At 34.6% G+C, this 16,711-nt stretch overlaps 2 protein-coding genes across 2 annotated transcripts; one reads left to right on the forward strand and one right to left on the reverse strand.

Moving 5' to 3' along the window:
- Positions 1–5,799: 5,799 nt before the first annotated feature.
- Positions 5,800–9,181, forward strand: LOC102621338 (S-type anion channel SLAH2). Its single transcript, XM_006490543.4, has 6 exons — positions 5,800–6,009; positions 6,627–6,820; positions 6,911–7,384; positions 7,503–8,273; positions 8,381–8,412; positions 8,509–9,181. The coding sequence occupies exons 2-6, from the start codon at positions 6,638–6,640 to the stop codon at positions 8,927–8,929; spliced, it is 1,881 nt and encodes a 626-aa protein (XP_006490606.2). The 5' UTR covers positions 5,800–6,009; positions 6,627–6,637; the 3' UTR covers positions 8,930–9,181.
- A 4,671-nt stretch (positions 9,182–13,852) lies between these two features.
- LOC102621626 (probable membrane-associated kinase regulator 6) lies at positions 13,853–15,089 on the reverse strand. The gene is made up of 2 exons (XM_006490544.4): positions 14,319–15,089; positions 13,853–14,217 (listed from the first exon to the last, which is right to left on the reverse strand). Exons 1-2 carry the CDS (start codon positions 14,983–14,985, stop codon positions 14,210–14,212), a joined length of 675 nt encoding a protein of 224 aa, XP_006490607.2. The 5' UTR covers positions 14,986–15,089; the 3' UTR covers positions 13,853–14,209.
- Between the last annotated feature and the right edge of the window lie 1,622 nt (positions 15,090–16,711).

Consider the following 16,711-nt stretch of genomic DNA (forward strand, 5'->3'; position numbering starts at 1 on the left):
AAGATGTCATTTAAGTGTAAAAGTGAGTCACATGATGTATGAAAGCAAGCATATCCAATATGTGATATATTCAAACCTTCCCCATTACCAACATGTAATAGCTGATTACCTGAATACTCCATTCCCATATTCAGATTCTGCAGATTGTTGGTGAGATGGTGAGTAGCACCACTGTCCAAGTACCATCCTTGATCAGCTAAGCCACCCTCTGAAGTTGTGAGAAAAGCAGCTTTTGTGTTTGACTGATAAGGGTTGAAGTTTGAGGGTGGATATGCAGGAGTGAAATCTTTGTTAAACCTGTTCCTACACTCAGCTGCAGTGTGCCTTGGCTTGAAACAAATTTGACAGATGACAGCAGGAGAATTCTGAGCACCTTTGTTACTATTAAAGGCACCATTCTGACCAAATACACCATTGCCACTGTCATTCCAGTCACCTCTTCCTTGTCCAGAATAATTCCTGTTGAAATTGCCATTATTCCAGTGATTACCATCAGACCAGTTACCTCTTCCTTGGCCTGTAACACCTCTGCCAAAACCACCTCTTCCTCCATTATTGCTATTATAGCCTCCTCTGCCACCATTGTTCCCATTCCAGTTGACATTTTGATTCCAGTTACCAAAACCTCCTCCATTATTATTATTGTAGCCTCCTCTGCCCCCATTATTTCCATTCCAATTGGCATTTTGGTTCCAATTACCATAACCACCTCCAGTATTGCCATTAAATTTCTTGTTAGGTCCAGTCTGAGCCATATTGGCAGTATAGTTCAACTTAGCTTCTTTATTAGCATTTTGTTGATTACTCTCTATTCTAGCCTCATGAGTTAAAAGCATAGAATATGCTTCATTTACTGACATTTTCAACATATTAGCTTCTATGTATACAACCACAGGATAATATGGCTGTCCTAATCCACATATCAGAGGAGTTATAAAATCTAGATTGGTTACAGGAATTCCAGCCAAAGCAAGTTCATCACTCACAGCCTTAAGTTTGCTAAAATACTCAGTGATTGTCATTGATCCTTTTTTGAGATTATTAAGTAGCATTTTCAGATGTACTTTCTTAGCACCTGTTTCTGATCCAAATTGTTCTTCAATGTTAGTCCAGAGTTCATTAGATGAGTTAGAATTTACCACTAGACTGAGAATTTCAACACTGATCGATGACATCAACCAGCTCAGCAGCAACTGATCCTGCCTTTTCCAGTTATTGAACTCTGGATTTTCCTGTGGCTCAGCTACAGTTACTCGATCTGAACTTAAGCTTGCTTCTTCTTGATTGTGAAACTGATTTGGACACTTTCTAGTTCCATCAAGAAGAGATTCAAGTCCATTGGCTCGAATTGTAGAAAGGATCTGAGATTTCCAGATTGTGTAGTTTGATCTGTCTAATTTGATTGGATTTGTGAAGGTAAAAGAAGAAACAGTTTGATTAATGTTTGGATTTGAGCTTGAAGAAGCCATGGCAGCTTGGATCATAGCTCTGATACCAAGTTAAAAACAGAGTTCGTGTGTTTGGATACAGAGAAAATGTATGAACCAGAGAGAAAATGTTGAGAGTATTCGAAGAGCAAAAATGAGAAAAATGATTTGTTATATTATTGATCTTGATGACAACTGTTGTATATATACATAATCTGGAATGGTATACACGCGTTGTGTATGTGAAAAACAAAATCAAGGCTCAGTTACTAAACCGTTATTAACAACTAAAACTAACCAGCTGACTCAGCAAGTTACACATCAGCAATACTAACAAACAAAAACTAATTAGCTTGTTAATTCTATAACTCCATAATATGAACTATCTCAACAATGGATAGACGGAAGACAGAATATTTTTTAATTAAAATTTGTCTTAGAAACGAATAAAAGTTACAAATCATCATCATATATGTGTGTGTGTGCTTTGAATGTCGTCATCAGACTATGAATATGCACCCAATATATAGATTAAATAATTTATCGCCAATTCTTAAACAAACTTGGGTAGCCATAGGATGCATCATCATTGTCATCGATTTATATAATTTATACAATTCATTATATATTTGTACGGGTACGCTGACGGGTGATTCCATCAAAACTCAAAAGCAAAACCCTGGCAAGCAGTTAGGTCAATTTCAGGTTTTGTCACCTTCTTGTTGCTTTATTTAAACACTGTTCTTTTATTTCTTGAAACTTACGCAATGATTCCAAATTCTTCCTTTTTGTTAGTGTTTCATTTTAGGTCTTTTGTTAACACCCCATTAACCTAAAACCTCTAGCCTCACAAACTAAACAATTTCCAAAAATTAGGTTCTTGTTGCAACTCCAGTGAAGCTAAAGATACATTTACGACACCTGTCTTTACGTGGCATGTACGAGAAAGGAGAGAAAAGAGAAGGAAAGGGGGAAAAATACAGTAAAATATTTGAGAAAGAACAAATAATTTCTCAAATAATTTTAAATCTTTCCCCTTCCTCTTTCTCTTAATTATACAATAGAGTTGTCCATCAAAATTTTTATTTAGTGAGGACATTAAATGAATTGCCGGTGAGGTGGTGTTTGTGAATTTACGAATTTTCTCAACCAAGGAGATATAAATTTCGAGACATTTTGAGGTACGATAATTTCAAGTTCATTTGTTTGTTTGATCCTATAAATGCAATGTCTATATTTTATGTTTGTACGTTAAAAGAAAAAGGAAAAAAGAAAAGCAAAATCAAAACAACCGTCAGCATTGATTGGAAAACTTCATTAGGGCTTTAGGATGTAATGCTGTTGTTTCTTTTTTTTCCCCCCATTTTTTGTTCTGCTAGAAGACGAAATGTTCCATGCTAGGGCTCCAAATATTGAAAATGATTCTTACAATATTATTTGAAAACAATTTATAAAACTTTCTTTTATAGGCCATAAGAAACTTTGTTATGCACTTTCTATATGTTTCCATTAAAAATTATAACGCTTGTTGGTGTGCTGTCAGAACGCAATATTAACACGATAAAATTCAATGTGTAGGCAGAAATTAAATAAAACATAAAAAGAAAAATACTGAATCCATCAACTTGCTTCCTCTCTTTTTCTTTCCCCTTTTCCTGGAAAATTCAAGGGAACACAATTATAGACATTCTCTTACTGTCCAGCTTTGATCTGGTTGGATACATAACTTTTTAAGTGTAGATATTATGTAGTAAACTTTAAGCTAACTAATAATCAAACTTAATTCCAAAATTACATTAGAATTATATAATCTTTTGGTACATAGAATCACTGATTTGATGAGCTGCAATTTGCAATATTGATATATATTCTTTTTACTTTGATGGAACATTCCCAGAAAATCTTGCAAGCTGATAACCAGGACATATATAATTTTGGTTCTAAAATTTTAGAGTCGTGCTGAACCGTCGCACTTGCTATATATATATGTTGCGTAATTAATTACTAATAAAATAAATTATACATCTAAAATTGTCTAGCTGTATGTGGGGACTGGTGCTTGTACTTATGTTTATCAAATCTTCTTCAATCAAAATTTGTCATATAATATGTTTTGACTTATCACTGGCACCCCGAAACTGACGGTGGAATATGCCCCTAATAACATTTATAATACTATATGCACTACATTTATTATAAAGAAATATAGCCACCCGCAATCTTTGCTCTAATAGACAAACTAAGCTCCTATTGTAATTGAAATGGACGTTTAGACCATTACGTTACCGTACAATGCTTATTTGGATAGAGAATTGTACCCACCCGCTCCGAATTTTGGAGGGAACCCGAAATGATCCTTATGGAAACTTTAATTTCTAGGTTTTCAGGTTTGAGTTTGAAAAATCATAATCAATTAAATTTCGATCCGAATTAGTTGGAAACGAGTTTTAAAACATTTTTGAACATGTCTAGTTTAACATACATAAAACCTAGGATCAAACTCAATTTGTACTAATTACTATGACTTTCGGAACAACTCATTAATAGGATATTTCTTTGTACAATGTAAGATTTCTACTTCGATTACAATCTAATCATCATTCTTATAACAATTAACAAAGATCAAAAATCAAAATTTACTCTAATCTTCTCTCAGCACAATACCTGCTTCAATTGACATAATTTTGATATAATAAATCTCTCTTATTTGTGCTCATGGCCGAACCTAAGAAGTGAAGGGTTTCTTCTTCTTTCTTTCTTGCCAATCTCTCTCTTGTAATGGAGATGGCATATTTTTCTTCTTGTACTAGGAGATTAAGGTTTCTGAGGTATGAAAGAAGACTAAATTACCCTTAATCTAATAAAAATGACTAAAATGCCGTGGAAGAATTGAGCGCATTACAAGAATATTCACCAAGATTTAGAATGAGTGATGCTATGTTCACTTAATTAGGATACTTAGGTTGTATTCCCGCTGATGGGGTAAATGATGTCTCATTAATAAAAATTCACTATTTGAATTAAGAATGATAAAGTTTAATAATTATCTATCACTTGAACCAATTAGATAGTGACACATTATTTACCACATGAATTAGAATACACACTAAATATTCTAACTAAGTAAATACAATATTATTGATTTGATATACTATACTATACTATAGTGCCATTGTCTTCCTATTTAAAAGGACAGAATCTATCAATAAAGGAGGTTTGGACATCCATTCTATAAGATGATAGGAGTCTAACTGTCTGCTTTTAAAATGGTAAGGTCTAGTTGTTTATTGGGACAAATCTTAAAGAGCTAGTAATAATATTGATCATGCTTATCATTATCACTTATAAGCCATGTTTGGTATACTGATATAATTCATCATTACCAAAATAGCCATGTTTCGTATAATTATAATTAGTTTTTTTTTTAATTTTTAATTTTTAAATTCGGTACGACAGGCAGACATTGAATTTCTTGGTCAATTTAAGTAGGAATTGGTGACAACAGTTTACATTTGTCTACCTGAAATATCTGAAATTTTCAATTGACATTCAAATGAAACCGATGCACGTGTTTCTTACTTTCTTTATCTATTATACAAAATGATCTTGCGTATGTATTTTCAATTATCAAATGAATATGAAGTAATTTTCTTGGCTACGGCAGGTTTGTTTCCAATAGTCACCCACTTAATTTTTAAAACCACGAACCAAAATTTGTACTGAGCCTCGTGTTTAATTTAGTTTCTTGTTAAATCGGATATTTCAGGTCTACCTCCGAACCAGAAGAAAAAAAAAAATATAATAAAATGATTATATCGTTTTCATTTGTGGTCGCCATTTTCTATGTGTGTTTTTATATCATTTCAAATTTTGACATGATAACTCTGAACTTTATTCTAATTTTTAACAGCTGTTTTTAGAAGCAAACCTAATATAAAAAATATTCAGTTTTTATTCAGATCTGTACCAACTTGTTGATTCATTATATATATATATATATATATATGTGTGTGTGTGTGGTTGAATATCCGCTCGATCAAATTTACCAGTTTTGCATGCCATGCAAAAGTTTTGAGTCACTTTCAAGTTTCAAAAACAATTACAGTCTGTATTTATCAGATAAGGTGAGTGACGATCTCATCATAGTCTCGGTCTCGTTAGCTGACCTAAATTAATTAAATTTAATTTTCGGCTGCTTTGTCTTTTAAACGGTGGTGTCTTTATCAATTTAGAAATTTTTAATCCCCATTGAAAAAGGGCATTTGACGCAATTTAAATCTATATATTTATGCCTGACAGAATGTGGCCCACAATGGAAAGTATTATCTACTTCGGTTTCTTTAGGCTGTAGCTGTCTAAAGACGTGTGTTAGTTGTGCTTACTTGTTTCTTGGATCATATTAGCTCTGCCCTATAAATGGTGATCACCTTCTGAAACATTCTTCAAACTCATCGGCTTTAAAGCAGAGAGCAAAACAAAAATTGAAAAAAAAAATTTGAAAAAAAGAATCTGTTTGTAGGTATATTAAAAGTGCTTGTGTTGAATAATAATATCAATAGAGTTGCTCTGGAGTTTAGGATTGGTGAGTTTTTGTTTCAGCAGTTGTGTTCTGTAATTTTGCGTTTTTTTGTGAAAATGGTGTGTGATTGATCCCTTCAAGAGTTTGTTTTGTTTATGGTAATCAGTTTGATTTCTTTATGGAGGGCATAGAAATGTTAGAGAGCGCTTGATTTCTGCAAATGTTAATATTAATTTTGTATCATATTAGACATTGGAACTGATTAATGCACAAAGCGAATATGAACATTGATTCGTTATATCGACTTGAATTTAACTTTTGAAGTGATAACTTGTTTTCTGAGATCTAAGTGGTGCAGAGGAATCCAGATTTTTTTTAAAAAAAAAAATCCAAATGATGAAAGGAGAGCATAATAGAAATGATTTTGTCATGTTACAGAGTTTTTGAGATGAGATAAAAGAATCGTCTTGTCTCTTGCTTACCAACATGAGATGTATTATTGATTTTTTTTTGTGGCCCTGCTTGCCTGTATTTCTTTTGAAGCAATTTAGCGGCATCTTTAATTAGAGACTGATGATGATGAATAAGCAAATTTCTCAGTAGGTTGGGTTTTATATTTAAGATATTAGCATATTAGGAGAGGTTCGTGTACCTAACTGAGCTGTTATGTCCCTGCTCAGGTGTTCTGTGTATGGTAATGGAGAACATAAAAAACATTGATTCCGAGAAACAGAAATCCTCTGAAGAAATTCCATCACTTATCAAGTTTATATCTTCAAACGAATTAGAGGGCTTCGACAGTGTTAAAGGCAATAGAAACTTGAATAATCATGGTCCAGAAAGTGTCTCGGAGAGCCTGAGTCAACCGGCTATGGTGAGCAGACCTTTCATTAGCTGTGATGCCTTCTAGAAAAAATGTCTATTATTGTTACAGGAGTATTATATTCTGCCGCATCTTTGATAGGTAACCGATATTGCTCATGGTCAAGGCCTGAGTGAAGAATCTCACCGTGGCAATCATAGGAGGGTCCTTTCTATAAGCATGCCATCCTCTCCTAGCGAAGTTGAAATGAAGAACCCGAAAAGTGTACTTTTTGATCTCAAAGGGGCTTCAGATTCTCCTGCTGCTGCGAATGAACTTCCAAGATATCCCAAATCTCATTCTCAGCCAATGCCTAAAGGGTTTGTACATGGGGAGGCAGTTCACCAACAAAGCTTCACCCACCATCCAAGCTTATCCGGATTTAAGGATAAAAGATTTGATTCTTTCAAAACATTTTCTGGGAGACTTGAGAGGCAGCTAACAAATCTTCGTGGAAAGTCAAGGGAAAGCGGACCAGAAAATAGTGCTAGCAGGAAGAAAACAGAAACGGAAACTAATGTACCTGTGGACCGATACTTTGATGCATTGCAAGGGCCTGAACTGGACACACTCAGAGTATGTGTTTATACACCCTGTATGCTTTACTTGACTTTTAGTTTGTATTATAGCTGTTCTAAACAAATTTGTTGGTCTATGACTGGTCGTATCATAACAATAACTTTTGTTTATACAGCCTTCAGAGGAGATGGTGCTTCCTAATGACAAGACTTGGCCATTTCTTCTCCGATTTTCCATCTCTTCATTTGGAATGTGTCTTGGTGTTAGCAGCCAAGCGATTTTGTGGAAAACCATAGCCACCTCTCCCTCCACAAAGTTTCTTCACATAAGACCAGAAATAAATACCGTCCTGTGGTTCATCTCTGTTGCTCTTGTTATCAGTATATCTTTGATCTACCTTATGAAAGTACTTCTCTACTTTGAAGCAGTTCGCCGTGAGTATTATCACCCAATTCGAGTCAACTTCTTCTTTGCCCCTTGGGTAGCATTACTGTTTTTAGCTCTTGGAGTGCCACCTTCAATTCATGAAAAGTTACCTGAATGGCTTTGGTATGTTCTCATGACTCCTATCTTATGTCTTGAGCTTAAGATCTATGGACAATGGATGTCTGGAGGTCAAAGGAGGCTTTCCAAAGTGGCAAATCCCTCAAACCATCTTGCAGTTGTTGGGAATTTTGTTGGGGCATTGCTTGGTGCTACAATGGGAATAAAAGAAGGACCTATACTCTTCTTTGCTATTGGCTTGGCTCACTACACAGTCCTCTTTGTGACTCTCTACCAGAGACTCCCGACAAATGAAACACTTCCAAAGGAACTTCATCCTGTATTCTTCTTGTTTGTCGCTGCACCCAGTGTTGCTTCAATGGCATGGGCGAAAATGCAAGGCTCTTTTAATTATGGATCAAGGATTGCCTACTTCATTGCTTTATTCCTTTATTTCTCACTGGTTAGTCTACTGTTACTCATATACATAAAAGCATTGATCTTTATTGCCTTCAAACAAGATTGATATCTAACCTTTGCTACCATTTCTATATTTTTGTGATATTGCAGGCAGTTCGAATCAACTTTTTCCGAGGATTCAAGTAAGATGACATGAATATTGCCTTTATAATCTCTGTTTTTTGATGACTTGCTTGTGGTTCAGTCTTTTGATGTACATTCTTTCTTTAACTTTGCAGGTTCTCGTTGGCTTGGTGGGCATATACTTTTCCGATGACTGGTGCTGCCATCGCTACAATTAGGTACTCAAATGAAGTCACCTCTGGAGTAACCCAAGCTCTTGCTGTAATCCTCTCTGTGATTTCTACACTAACAGTAACAGCTCTGCTTGTAACTACCATACTGCATGCCTTTGTGCTCCGAGACCTTTTCCCTAACGACATAGCTATTGCCATTAGTAAGAGAAAGCCTAAACATCACCATCATCATCACAACTATTTGAAGTGGTTGAATCGTAGACATGGAAGCTCAGATCATAATGATATCGAAAATTTCTTGAAATTTTCCTACCCAGAGGAAAAAGATTTAGAAGCTTGTGAAAATCCTTCCAGCACCAACGGTAAAGAGAGCTCCGACTCCACGTCATCTCCCACAACATAAGGCTAAGTTTAAAAATAATTTGCCATTTTCTGAATCTTCATCACTCAAACATGTGAGGAACGAGTCCGTCTGCAAAGTTCTGGTGACCATGCTTAGAGATGATATGAAGATTTACGCGGCGAGGATGCAGTAGTTTATAAGAGGTTTTTCATATGAGTTATAAAATATGTATCTTGATGAGTTGTAAATCAGATGGCAATCTGCTGTTTTGAGAATAAAATTTTGTTCATATTAAGTTCTTTTCCTATTTAATTATGAGAGCTTTACTTCATTAAGATACTAAATGAGCCTTTTCTCAGCAATCAGGTCACTTAAGTTAATGCAACAATCTGGACTATAAAAGAATTGACGCAAACTCACTGAATGTTGTTTATGCACTGTGCACTTCTATTGCTCTACACCTCTAACATAACCATCCGTTTGCTTCCACAACAAACTCGGCCACTTGATTAAATGTGTAATGCTAGTAGTTCTACATAAGATTTATCTGACATATTTAATATGAATTCGGTAAGCTAAGCTTGCTCTGCTCTGCTGTTGTTATTGCTCTGCGATGTGACCAAGGCCCCATTTGGGCATATAAGGACCTGAGACTTTGAGAGACATGAGACCATGGAAAGAGAAGTGTTGGTGGATGGAGCAAGAAATGGCAAAGAATCAGACATTTTGAATTTTTAAGGATTTCTTAAAGTATACTGATACAATCTCAAATAGTCAAGAAATGGCATGTAACACCTCAAATTCACCCAAAAACTCAAGAGAAATTTGGAATGAAAGCTTATAACTAATTCCAAATAAAGTTAATGTTGTCCATAAACAAAGCATGTTCTCCAAAATAATAAATAAATCAATAATCCTCCAAAATAAAAACTAGCTCTAAGCAATAATCAAAGTAGTTACAATTAATTCATCTAGAAAATGCCAAAATCTTTCAGCTAACAAATCCTCTCTGCTAGACCAAAAGCCCACATCTCTAAAATCAATCTGTAAAATGTTGGAGATGAGAGGTGAGCCGTCAACTCGGTAAGTAAATTCATGCATAAGGTCACTAATACGAAAAAGTATATAATCATTATTATGAAGTACTATAAGTCAGGAAAACAGTAATAATTTTATAATCATATGTAACTCATAATTAATTAATTCATGACGTAAAAATCATTTTCAATAAATAATCGTGTGAGAAATCTTTTCTCAATAAAACCTTTCTTTTGTTCAATTTGCTCATGCCACATAGTGTCACCTATATCCCCGGTGACCTGGTCAATAGTTCAATATGTCACCTGTACTCCCGGTGACCCAGCTAACAGTTCAATTATGGTATTTTACCCCGCAATAATCATCAATAGGTGCACACAATACAACTAGCTATTCAATAATATCAATAGTGATAACTACGAGCAATGAGCCAAAACCTTGAAAATAATTTCTAGTATTTCTATATCGATTATTCAGTAATATTTCAATAAAATGCTTATAAGACATTGAATTGGCGAAACTTTACAAATATTTTTCAGGAAAACATTTTATAGAAAAACAAGTATTTTAGAGTCATTTTTTAAAAAGTAATTTAAGAAAAACATTTTAAAATAGCCTCAAAACCATAACTTGCCAATTCATTTGAACAAGATTATTCTATTCATGAATATTTACATATATACTTATAATAAACATTATGCATGAATTCACTTACCTCGATCCAATACAATCAACAATGACAACAATGACCCCAATCACATGAGCTCACTCTTAGCCTTCCAAGATAAAATCCAAGCTTAAGACCTCCTTTAATGGCAAACGAGAGCACAATCAAAATCTTCCCCTTTTCTTATTCAAAAACATGAATTCACTCTTATATTGGCCGCTGCATTCTTTTCTTTATTAGCCTTTAGGGTTTTTGAAAAACAAAATAACGTAGAGGAGCTTTTTTATAGGCCAAGCCTTTTTAAAACCCTTACCCATTAAGGAATTTATTTCCTTTTTAAATAAGGTATTTAATAAATAAATAAATGATTTGAGATTTAAAAGAAATAAAATACAGTAAAATACCTTTGAATACATTAACCCAAAATATTATATTCTATAAAATAGATACATAATAATAATAATAGTATAATAAAAATAACGGGTGCTACATGCAAACTTTAAAAAATTTAACAGAATCAGACAACTTGATCATGCCATTTTCCAGGCCCAAGGAATCAACAAAATGGATCCATAGGTGGTGATCCACTGCAACCCACAATCTATTTGGGCCAAGGAATGACTGTTAATATCAATTCCATCAGCAACTTCCTATAATAGCTCTATACCTCTGATCCAAAAGGGAAAAATAATTCGCTATATCAAAATTGAAGTCTCTTTACACATTCTGTAAAATTCTGAATTCATGAACTTATTTCAGGACATGGGGCCTGACACCACTTGGGTCAAGAACGTGCATGCATTTGTACAAAGACCTGTTTTCTGTGCAAAAATGGTTCAAGGGATGATAAAGAGTGACAAAGTAGGAGAATGTCTTAATTATCTTGCACTTATTAGGCTATTGTTATGTGGTCTGTTCATGAAAGAAGCAGCACCGAACGATGCAGTCAATACAATCAGAAATGCAAGGCTGCAAAGGCTACTTGTTTTGATGTCTTTAATACGTCTCATCTAGTTTTATCTCCTTCAAAATAACAAATACCAAACCAACTCATTGATATAGACCCTGCCTCATTAGTGCAATGAATACACTCAGTACTCAACAAATTCTTGAAACAGGGAGGAGTTATATGTATCATTCATTGTCCTAAAGAGCACAACAGTGACCTTAGCCCAAAGTCATCCGACACATGGCATACAACAAGGTCTCAGTCCGTTGGCCTGTTTGTTTCAACATGTCTGCAAGTCATTGCAAGCAAACCTGCATGTTACTTGCAGAAGGAAGTTCCAGCTCATTTTTATCAAACACCTGCGTAAAGATTTCAAATATCTATTTGATCACCTCTAGTCTTTGTTGGTGGTTTATCTATCATCTGAGGATATTATCGCGTGAGCTTACATCCTCAACCGTGCCAGCTTTCTAGCTAAACTCAATTCAATGTTTTGGTTGCATTGGCCACTGTGTCTTGTTATTAAGCTTACTACAGCGACTAAAGAATCAATAGCATCAACAAGTAGCACGTATAAGGGTTTCGGTCCCCACAAACATCATAAAGGTAGTAATCTTGATTGTGCTTCTTATGTGAAGATGAAGAAAATCCAACAAGGAAGACAAAAAGAAATAGATAAAATTAACAAAACCAATGTTGTCAAAGCTTTGGCATTTCTGCTAGCACAACTTGTCTCTGTCTCCCTATCTTACTCGTTGACATGTGACAAACTTTTCACTCTAAGCCAATTTTTTTGGCCTTAAAAACTGGACCATATAGATTATAGCTAAAACTTTCGCGTTACGATACCTGCAATTGGCTTGAAATATAGCATCATCATTGAAAGAATAGGCATGTTCAAAGGTGCATAAGACCCCATCTCATGTATTGGACCCCATGCCTTTGGTCCCCAGAAGCTTTTGGTAATATAATAAGCATGATTAGCAAGTAAGCTACTAATCTAGCAGTTTATTTCAAAAAAAAAAAGGAGGGGGGGAGGGGGGGGGGGGGGGTTGATACTAGCTATTGACTATTGATGGCCCAAAAGTGTATGCTACAATACCTGCTGCTAGAGATATTGGCTACAAAAGAAATCGCTATGTATGATTGTGTTAAAAAGATGCCACTAGAGTTTAATTGGTGCAAGGGATGCTTGAGGAGAATCCATACCAGTAATAACTTACGAAAAAGCAAAGCCTGAATACATGCGACATGTCTCTCAATTGTTGCATATGCAAACTCAAACTTTGCCCAAGAACAAAGAATATGCGGCTTTTGCTTTAATACTTTGCAAATTTCTCAAGTCTTGTTCTCTTCAATTTGCAATACAAGAAAGCAAAGAAAAGAATGAAGTAGATATTGTTGGTTTTGAGAACACAAGTTGTTACGGTTTTGGTTTTAGACTTTGCAGCTCCACATCCAGTTTTAATTTTTCATTTACATTTAATTACTTGTGCAATGAATGCTGATAAATTTCTATGTTATAAATGCATGTTGTTTAAGGGTTTCTAATTAAGCGCAATTGGTTAGTTTAAATTCGCTCAATCAAATTAATTACTAACTGCTTTGCTGGTGCCTGCTGGTGGGAGTCAAAATTTGTCATAATTATTGCGCTATATTACTAAAAAGAAATTCAACAATAATGGAGTAGCTACCAATCGGTTGTCATAGCTAATTAAATAAATCAAGCTATTAATTATCACAATAATGTTGTTAATTAAATTCTCCAATTTAACCGGAGAGGAAACTGAGAAACGAGTAAATTGGATATTAGAAAATTACAAGAGATCAAGAAGTACTAATACAATACATGTAGGCATATGAGAAATATTACTAAAAAACTAGTGCAGCATCAGCTATATTAGAAAGAAAATTTTACAAATCAGAACTGGACGGAATTTATAATTTAATAATGGTTTAATCATTAGTTGCTGGAAATATATAATAACTTTTTAATTTGTGTAACCTCCAAGTTTTTTTTTTTGAAATGTGTAACCTCCAAGTTAATGTCAAATGAATTTTTTTTCCCCAAAGAATTCTGTTAATTAGATATATTCGAATTAAGCTACAGTCAGTCACCCTTAGATAAATTTTTGAAAAAATAAATAATTAAAAAATCTATAAAAAGATCTAGAGATAAATCCATGAGCTAAATCAAATAACTTCAAGCAAAATGAAAAAGATGAATGCTACATGGTCGATCCTTAACAACATGCAATAATAGGAGATTAATAAATAATAATCCGTTTGCTCTCATCACCATGTGTTCTATGGATTAGAAACATACCTATGAATAAAAAAGTACAGCTGATTTCATTAAGCAAAACACTTTAAAAAACTAAGGGAGAGACATTGAGATTGTTCACATATAATTGGTAGCTTTGCTTCCAAAATGAAAAGAGACAAAGCCAAAATTGTAATATATGCATAATTATTTCTCTCTCTCTCTCTCTCTCTCTCAGCCTAGAGCTTCCATCGACAAATTTACATTATCTTCTCAATTAAAGAAGAGAAGCAGAAAGGACAGGCATCACAAGTTGCTGCTCATTTATCTTCTATTCACATGTGAATTTGTCATGGCTAGCTCCTTGCTTTTGTTCCATTCTCCTTTCCTCTTTTACTTTTTTGTACAGTAGCTAGCTCCAATTTATTTTCCTGGAAAGAACAAATAGTAACCAACAATATCAATACCTTATATTTCTTTTTCATTTTTTAAACAGAAAAAGGGTTGGCTAAAATCAAAATGAATCACTTACCAATAGATCTTTTACAATGAAGAACTGCCTCGTAAATGGAGCTGTCAGAATCACAAGACTTGCGCCAATTATCATCAACAGAATAAGCAACGCTTGTTCTTGGAGATGTTTCTGCTGAATATACCCAACTATTCATAACATGAACTCTTGAATTGCCGCCTTCAGCTCTAGAACTTGATCTCTTCCCTCGTATTTTTTGATACAATGGCCTAAGAAAATCCAAATACTTCTGAAATATTCGTTTAGATAATTTTCGACACCTTCTTAAAGAAGTACGATTTGTCTGCTTACTGCCTTGGACCACAAGTTTTGATCCATGTAAAGAGGAAGGCAAGGGTAGAGCTGAATCTGGAGCATCAAAAGCCTCCATCTTCATTTGGTCGACGAATAGAGGCATAACATAACCATTGGAGAAGAGTTCATCAGCATGAACAAGACCAAGAGGTGACTGTGAAACAGGGAAATCAAATTTGAAGTCCTGAGAGTTTCTAATGAATCTCTTAGATGGTGGCAATCTTGGGTCCATTTCGATGAAAGAAGCTTCATCGCATGCATCAAGCGATGCCCTGAGAGAACTATCCAAGCTTTCTAGAGATGGTTTCAGGTTCACTAACCAACTATACGAAAAACTTTCAATGGAAAGAGGCTGAGAATGAGAAGTTTCCATGGTTACTACTATTATGTAGAAAAAAGAATAGAAGATATACACACAACACAATGAGAGAAAAGAAGATTGCTAGGTGGGTAACAAGAAAGGTCACTCCCTTATGGAACAAATCTTTGTATATTTATATACCTTAATATCCTCTCTTTGCTAACAGTTGTATATGTGGTTGTCTGGCACAAGACAATGAATTTTAATAATTGAAAAGGGAAAAGGAGAAAAGAAACAAAAATGTGAGCCCCCACAGGCACCCATAATGTAATGTTGCATCACAAGTTTACCCCACCTTTTGCTTTTAACTTCACCAACAAGAAGAATAAGACCCCTACTTCTACCTCATAAACATGATTTATACTGATCAAAAGGAATTTAAAGAAAAGAAAGAATAGGTTCATGCATATTCCTTTATTCTACTTAAGAAACCTCTAGAAACTAAGAGAATAATCCGACTTAGAGTAGTATGCTTTAGAATGTTTGTTATAAACCCATATGTTCTCACAATGTGAACTATATTACAAATTAAAAGGCAAGCAGAGGTTTAGATAAACATGAAGCAGGTTCATGCACAAACTCTATTGTTGATTCAAGTTGTCACTAGGCTAGGAATAAAGGATGTGCCATGGCTCTTTATGCTTCAGGAAACTTACGTATCATATACAAAAAATATGACTTGGCTTGGTTTGCTTTTGCCTTGTCATTATCTTTTTTATAATGTTTATTACTTTCTATTTATTCAATTTTGGGTGAGCATGACTAGTTTGAAAGGATCATGAACTCACCATTCTGATGCTTACATTCTAACTACTGGCCTCTGAACTCAACCTAGAAGTTAATACTTTAATAATTTCCACAATATTATATAGATGCTGGTAATGCACTTGATGCTGGTGTGCCACTCAAATGTTGGCCACACAGTTAGTGCTCACCAATGAGTTTTCTTCTCTTATTTATGCTATTAAGGAGTATCTCAATAAGGATTGATAGGTTTCTATCTCCCACGTATACAGAGAGGCGAACTCTGTTGCGGATTACATAGCGAACTTTACTTTTTCTTTGCCTATTGGCCTTACTTTGTATCCCAGTCCTCCGATTGGGGCTAGTTCCCTTCTTATGTATGATGCTTACGAGGTTGCTACCCCCGTCTTTTGTTCTCTAACTCTTGATTGAGCCCCAATTTATCAAAAAAAATAAAAGCCCTAAAGCTTGTACGTAAGTTTTATAATAGAGTATAACAAGCTTGTATGCAACTTTTCAAAGAGTTACATCAAACCAGCATTATACCATATGAAAATAATAATATTAACGTCAAGTTAATAGCGATTGATGAGATTAGTAAAATTCAATTTTGTGCTCTATTCTGGACAAAAATGTAATCGCACAACAATATTAACAGTCTTCGGATTTTATTACAACATCAAAACAAAGCCACAAGAAGACATCCCACATAAATTCGAAAACTCAGCACTGAACAGATAAACAGAAGATGATACACATCGTCATACGTAGCAACAATCTTGTCCTTGAATTAGTTAAAGTGAGACATCTAAAATCGAAGGAAAAGAAGGGAGAAAAGGAAAATATCACTAAGTTCTCTTGGCAAGGAGATTCTAGGCTACTACATCCACTAGGGGTCTGAGTGGTGGTGAAATGCAATCTTCTCGAGACTTAAATGCTTGAGAAAGCAATGTCGATGTCATGTAAAATAGTACTAATTATTATTTGCAGACAA

Source organism: Citrus sinensis, chromosome 9 (genome assembly GCF_022201045.2).
Source record: "Citrus sinensis cultivar Valencia sweet orange chromosome 9, DVS_A1.0, whole genome shotgun sequence".
Lineage (NCBI taxonomy): Eukaryota > Viridiplantae > Streptophyta > Magnoliopsida > Sapindales > Rutaceae > Citrus > Citrus sinensis.